Below are 7,245 nucleotides of genomic sequence, written 5' to 3'. Positions count from 1 at the left end.
CTGGCACATCCCCAGAGCTGGGTGGTGGTGGTGGTGGTGGTGGAGGTGGTGGTGGTGGCATGGGTGGACCCCCAGCTCCAGGGAGCGGAGGGGGTGGTGGCCCAGAACGTCCTGTGGCTGGAGGGGGTGGTGGTGGAGGGCCCCCTCGGCCCGGAGGTGGGGGTCCCCGAGGAGTTGGTGGTGGTGGCGGTGGCACACCTCCCAAAGGTACAGGGGGCAGTGGACCAGAACGACCCTTGTTACTCCCCACAGTTGGGGGCCGGGGGGGCTGGTTCCCTCCTCGGGATGGCGGTGGGGGTGGTGGAAGCGGCTCTGAGGGGGGAAATAACACATAGCTATTATTATAGTTTTCTTCCAAGCCTGTTTCACTCATTTGTAAACTGGGTACCTGAGCCCTAGCCGGTTTCGTTCAGTGGATAGAGCGTCAGCCTGTGGACTAAAGGGTCCCAGGTTTGATTCTGGTCAAGGGCATATGCCCAGGTTGCGGGCCCATCCCCAGTGTGAGGCCTGCAGGAGGTAGCCAATCAATGATTCTCTCTCATCATTGATGTTTCTATCTCTCTCTCTCCCTCTCCCTTCCTCTCTGAAATCAATCAAAAAAAATTTTTAATGGGTACCCAACTGACCAACTCCCAATTGTAGCAGTAGAGGGGTTTCCAGAAGACTAAGTGATTACTTTTGGAAATCAGCCACCAGGGTTGGAGAAGAAGGGGGTGTCCAGTAGAAGGGACTCACCCTGGCGCCTCATCTCCTGCCGCACAGCTTCCAGCCCGCCCTGATCCTCAATGAAGTCATAGATAAGTTTGGAGGTCTCAGCATCAGTGAGCTGGGCCTCACTGATTCCCGCCCTAGAGAACAGGCTCCGCAGATCCGGGTCCAGGTTGTTTACCTGCCCCGAAGGAAAAGGTCAGGGGCAGGAGTGGGTGAATAAGGTGGGGAGGGAAGGGACATGGATTGTCATCGGGTCCACCCCAGAGAGGGAGCTGAGAGGGCTGTGGGAAGGGGAGGGTCTGGAGGTAGGTCTGATAGCTGGACTATGGAAGGGTAGGTGGGAGCTGAACAGGGGCCAGGGGACTTTGGAGTTACTCACGTCAAATCCATTCTGGGGGTCCCACCCCACGTGGCTGACATGTCTAGGGGAGGGGAGGAGACCCCAGTGAAGCCCTCCTGCCCTTCCTTCCCTCCCTTCCTAGTGAAGCCCTCCTGCCATCTTTTGCCCAGAGGGACCAGAATTAACAAATGAGCCATAAGTGAATGAATGAGTGAATGAGTGAGAACAGTAGTTATGGAATTAGAAGGGGTCCATAGTTTATGGTGCCCATCTACCCATTTCATCCTATTTCCACCATCTATCCACCATCCATTTGTCCAACTAGCCATCCCCATTCACCTGTCAGACTACTGATCCATATTTGTCTCTCCATTTATCTGCCTACACACATCTGTTTATCCATTTGCCCAACAATCTGTCCTCACACACACTTGTCCATCCACCAATCCATCTATCCATGGGCTCACCTTTCCATTCATCCACTCATTTGTCTCCATTCAACCACACACTTCTGTCCAGTTATCCATTGAACTGTTCATTCATCCACAATTCTGGCCATCTATTCATCCCCATCCACCTTGTCTGTGAACCAATCAGCCTATAGATCCACCCTTTTATCCCCACTTCCCATTTACCCATCCTCCCATCCATCCAACCACCTATCCATTTATTCTCCTCCCATTCATTCATTCATTCATTCACTCATCTATTTATCTACCCACCCATCTACTCACCCTCCAGCCCACCCAGGTTAAAACTAGAGTGAGGCAAGTGAGACGCCTAGGGTACAAAATTTAAGGAGGCACTCACTCTCAGTCATGAATTGAACTTGCATGACCCTGAAAATTTTTCAACCTTGGTGCCTCACTTGCCTCTCCCTAGTCCTGGCCTTGCACCCACCCACCCATCCACTCATCTACCCACTCCCCACCCCAAGCATTTGCCCATCCTTTCATCCACTTAGCTCATCTGCCCCCCTCCCAGGAATCTGTGGGCCCGCTGGAGAAAGGTTCTCACTTGAATCCACTAGGTGCACCAATATCAGCCTTTCTGATCTTTTTCTTCCCTGAGCGTTTCTTATCAGCTGGGCCAGGGCCAGGTACCGGAAGCCCACGGTATCGTGAACTCGTGATGTCCGGGTTCTGGATGTCCACTGTCCCCATCCCCAGGGACAGTGATCCAGCTGCTGGGCCTGTGGGGAAATAGAGTGACTAAACCATTGACCCACTTACCTACCAACCAAAGTATAGGGGCAAGAGAGAGGAAGACTGTTTGGGGAAATCTCTGTGTGTGTTTGGTGGTCATGGAGGGAGTGGGTGAGGGATTCAAGGAGGGTTTATGGAGAAGTGAATGGGTGGTTCCCAAAAACCATTCATACATTCACTGATTCAATTATTTATTCAGTCACTCATACTTATCACTTAAGTATTGACTCATTCATTCACTAGCTTATTAACTAATTAATTTTTTAAATTATTTTTTCATTCATTCATTCATTCAATCATTGATTTCTTTGCTGATTGAAATTTTATATCACTTTTTCATTTGTCCACTGTTCAGGTCATTCACTCACTCACTCATTCATTAATTTACTAAATCATCCCTCCATCCATTCATCCACTTATCCACATAGCAATTCACCTGTGCATTTATACACCCACCTATACATCTATATATCTATCTACATTTTCATCCTCCCATCAATTCATCCCCTTACTCAACCATCTATCCACCACCAATCCTTCCACCCACACATCCATACATTCATCCACCCACTCAATCACCCACTTATCTCTGCACCCACCAAATTACTCACCCACCGACCACCTGTCCATCCAGAGACAAGGAAGAATTAGCACTCACCCCCTTGGTCTCCACCTGGGTGCGAGGGCAGGGGTGGGAACCCTCCTCTTCTCTCTGGGAAGATGGAATGGGTAGAAAGCTCTGACAACCTTGCCACGGGTTCCTGTGCTAGCCTCTTATTATCCTTACTTGCAATAGGGGACTCACCTTCATTGACTGGTGCTGGTGGTGGGGGTAGCTGGCGTCTGTCTGTAGAGAGACAGGTAGACTGGGAACCAGAACCATGAGAGGGGCTTTTACAGCTCCCCACTCTTGCATTCACCTCAGTCCAACCTCCTTTCCTCCCCCAAGGCCTCCTCACCTCCACTTTGCCTCTGATTCCTTTTCTGTATCTTTTCCTGCACCAGGGCCTGGAAGGCCTGAGCCTCGCTCTCATCTGCAAAGTTCAGCCCCACTTGGCAGTCCTGCACACACCTTGGGGTCAGCAGCCTTCCAGGACACCCATACCTTCCCCATAACGCCCCCACACATCCCAAGTGAGGCCCAGAGGTCAGGTGGTCACTTACATCTCCAGCAAAGGTGTGGAAGAAGGAGGTGGGAGTGGAGTAAACCAGCTGTGAGTATAGCTCCTGTTCCCAGAGTAACAGGCCTGTCTGGAGAGGAGGGGAACACACTGGCACTGAGGTGTGCCCTGGGTGGCAGGTCTCTGTTATGTGGGCAGGGAACATGGTGTCCAAATTTGGAGCCCCGGGATCTGATTTGGATATTTCTAACTCAGCATCAGAGAGTTGGGGGTCTAGGGGTCAAGATGTGGAGGGTTGGGTTACAGTTTGGGAGTTAGACAACATAGTGAGAGATTTGGATTTGGGGTTTGGGGCCCTAGATGTGGAACTTGGGGGCCTGAATTTGAGGATTTTGGACTCCAGTGCTAGGAAACTGAGCCCATTCTAGATTCCATCCCATACCCCCCTTATGAAGGCCTTCATTTGGCCAGGCAGGGCTCCAGTATTGGGAGTTGGGGTTGAGAGCTAAGGTTCAGACATACAGACTTGGGAATTTGTGGGGAGGGTTTCAGGCAAGGTGTGTGCAATTTGAGGTTTGAAGAACAGAGTTATGGCTTAAGAGTTTAGTTAGTATTTGATGGCTCTGGGATATTGATGTGGGTATGCTGGGTTCATCTTTATGGGTTTAGAAGGATGAATTTGGGATATATGCCTAGGAAGTTCAGGTTGGGAGCCTGTGGAACAGATTCAGGAATTCTGGGGTCCATGCTATGGGGTTAAAAGGACAGATTTTGGCATATTCAGGTTTGTGGTTTGGGGGTATAGGTTTATGACTTAGGAGCTAAATAAACATCTGAGGTTCAGGAGTTTTGATGGGGGATTTCTGGAACCCAAAATGTTGATTTAGAGTAGAACTGAGTTTCAGAAAAAAATATAGTGCTCACTTTTGGGGTGAGGGGAGTTTATGGAACAGATTAGACTTAGGCAGTATACTAATATGTGGGGGTTATAGACATTGAAATGGAGACTCTAGGGTCAATCATCACAGACTTAGAAAGGCAAACCAGATTTGACATCTGGATGAAGTCTTTGGTTCTGGGGTCCAAGGGTTCACTGATCTGCCGAGAGCTCAGGGCTCAGGACACAGATCTAGGTTTGCAGGTTGAAAATGGATTTGCATGTGCAGCGGGGGAGGGCGGGGATCACCTGAAGGCTGTAAAGGCGGATGAAGTAGGACTTCTGGGGGTTATCCTTCACAAAGCACACAGCCCCACAATGCTTCTTGGCCCAGCGCTCGGCTCCAGGGGGCATCGCCATGTACAGTTGAATAACTGCGGTGGCCAATGTCTGGGAGGGGAGAGCGGGGTTCAGTGGAGTCTGGGAGGGGGCAACCAGAGGGTCTGGGGACCAGACTTGGTCCTCCATTGCCCATGGCTGGTGTGGCCCCGAAGGAAGAGCCGCAACCAGAGAGAAAGTGAATAGACATGAAGATCTTCCTGGTATTGATGAATGGGGGTAAGTGGATTCTAGGAGAGGAGATGATGGAGAGGGACCGTAGGAGGGGAAAAAAGAGAAGGAGGAGATTGGGGAAGATGAGGAGAGAGGAAGGGGAGGAAATGAGGAGAGAGGGAGGATGCGGAAGAGGAGGAGGAAAATGAGGAGAGGAAGAGGAGGAAAGGGAGAAAGACAGGAAGGGCCAGGAGGTCCCCAGCTCACCCAGCATTTCCTTCCAAGCATGTCGAAGACTCGCTGGTTCTCATGGTCTTGGAGTAGGGTGGAGGGTATGTTCTGCTGAACCGCCTGTGTTCCGCGGCCCCCAGGCCTGCCTCCCACAGGGCCCCCACTCATGGTGCCTCCTGCCCTTGTCCTCTCCGGCTAGGCTCTGGGTGCAGGGTAAGAAGAGGAACTTCCGCAGTGAGCAGGGGAACAGGAAGTACAAAAAACCACAAGGGAAACAAGTCCTCCACAGCTCCCTCCGTGGGCCTGGGCTCCTCCTCCCTAGAACAGACTTAGACCCTCTGCCCTCCGTTTGGGGTCCTCCTCATTTGACTGGGTAGACCACCTTTTGGACCAGCCCATGTCCTATTCCTTCTTTCTTATTCTCTGGGGCCCACCTCCCTCTGACTGGCTGAGATCCTCCTCCCTCTGATTGGCAGCAAGAGTGAGGCCACTACCGCACTTCTGCAAGGCATTCTGTGGTCGGTCATTGAGAATAGTCATGGGGCTGAGTGGCCTCCTTCTTCCCCAAAGTATTCAGTTAGCCTGGGAGGCCTGAGGTCCTAGGCCCCTAGTGCTGAAGGATTACTGCGCTAAAACTTTTCCTTTATTACACAGTGAGTGGCAAGTGCCTGGGATCCCACCTTTCTCCTGAGACCCCAACAACACAGCTCACTTCCCCATCCCTTACCCCTGCCTCCCCACAGCTCCCAAATTATGCTCTGCTTATCATCCCTCCCCCTTTTAAATTTGTTTTTATTGATTTCAGAGAGGAAGAGAGAGAGAGAAACATCAATGATGAGAGAGAATCATTGATTGGCTGTCTCCTGCACGCCCCACACTGGGGATCAAGCCCACAACCCGGGCATGTGCCCTGACCAGCAGTCAAACCATGACCTTCTGGTTCATAGGTCGACACTCTACCACTGAGCCATGCTGGCCAGGCCATTCATTCATTTTAACACTGCTCATTGAGCTCTCAGTGTGTGTAAAGCATATCTCCAGTATCTGGCACAAACTAGACATTCAATAAATGGAGGATTGAATGAGGGATTAATGTCTAATTGATCTAGTGTTTTCTGAGTTTTTTCTAAGTGCCTTACTTTAATAATTCATTTCCTATTCACAGAGGACACCATGATGTAAGCACAACTGTCCCCTCCATTTTACTGATAGGGGTGCTGGGGCCCAGAGCTTAGCTAACTTGCCTGAGATCACACAGCTTTGTGGAGCTGAGGTTAACTATGTGAGTTCCTAAACTGTTAAGTGCCACATGGGGGCTGAGATAAAATTCTTCTGCTCCTTCTCTGTGTCTTTGGTTCTCTACCTTCCTGCACTTTTTAAAAAAATATGTTTTATTGATTTTAGAGAGGAAGGGAGAGAAAGGGAGAGAAACATCAATGATGAGAGAGAATCATTGATCGGCTGCCTCCTGCACGTCCCCTACTGGGGATCGAGCCTGCAACCCAGGCACATGCCCTTGGCAGGAATCAAACCTGAGACCCTTCAGTCTGCAGGCTGACACTTTATCCACTGAGCCAAACCAGCTAGGGCCCAGCTCTTTTTTAAAAATATATGTTTTTATTGATTTCAGGGAGAGGGAGAGAGGGATGGAAACATCAATGATGAAAGAGAATCATTGATTGGCTGCCTCCTGCATGCTCCCCACTGGGGATTGAACCCACAACATGAGTATGTGTCCTGACCGGAAATCGAACCATGACCTCCTGGTTCATAGTTGGATGCTCAATCACTGAGCAAGGCTGGCCGGGCCCTGTCTGTCTTATTCATTGCCAAATCCCCACCACCCTAGCACAGGACCCTGCATGCAGAAGCTCAACCACTGTTTGTTGAATCATCATTGTATAGTCTAGATTTCTATGCTATAACTTACTGTCCTCTTCCCACAAGGCTTCCCCTGTCATCTCTTCACCCCCATGCCTGGGGAAAGGGGAGAGAAAAACTCAGAGTGTGCAGGGGCCAGCTCCCCCCACAGAGATGTCCACACTGTTCACTGATGCTACAGGCAAATGGGTGCTTTAGGGCCCCTCAGGGGAGATGCAATTGCTAGTCCTGGTCGGTAGAGTGAGGACAGGGTGTGCACAGAAAAGCAGAGACACCTGAAGAAATAAGAATTTCTCAATGGTTAGAACCACTGATTCTGGAGCCCTC

General features: G+C 50.5%; 1 protein-coding gene across 1 annotated transcript in view; it reads right to left on the bottom strand.

Moving 5' to 3' along the window:
* The window catches only part of WAS (Wiskott-Aldrich syndrome), an 8,622-nt gene extending 3,387 nt beyond the window's left edge, over positions 1 to 5,235 (bottom strand). Inside the window, 10 exon segments of the mRNA XM_005867998.2 lie at positions 2 to 312; positions 736 to 889; positions 1,091 to 1,133; positions 2,069 to 2,243; positions 2,915 to 2,968; positions 3,062 to 3,103; positions 3,216 to 3,318; positions 3,421 to 3,507; positions 4,564 to 4,704; positions 5,074 to 5,235. Of these exon segments, the coding sequence (XP_005868060.1) occupies positions 2 to 312; positions 736 to 889; positions 1,091 to 1,133; positions 2,069 to 2,243; positions 2,915 to 2,968; positions 3,062 to 3,103; positions 3,216 to 3,318; positions 3,421 to 3,507; positions 4,564 to 4,704; positions 5,074 to 5,205 (1,242 nt within the window). The 5' untranslated portion in view covers positions 5,206 to 5,235.
* Positions 5,236 to 7,245: the final 2,010 nt, after the last annotated feature.

The sequence above is a fragment of the Myotis brandtii genome, unplaced genomic scaffold, assembly GCF_000412655.1.
Source record: "Myotis brandtii unplaced genomic scaffold, ASM41265v1 scaffold2579, whole genome shotgun sequence".
NCBI classification, from domain to species: Eukaryota; Metazoa; Chordata; class Mammalia; order Chiroptera; family Vespertilionidae; genus Myotis; species Myotis brandtii.
Note: the sequence above shows the minus strand (reverse complement) of the source record. Positions and strands in the feature narration are given on the sequence as shown.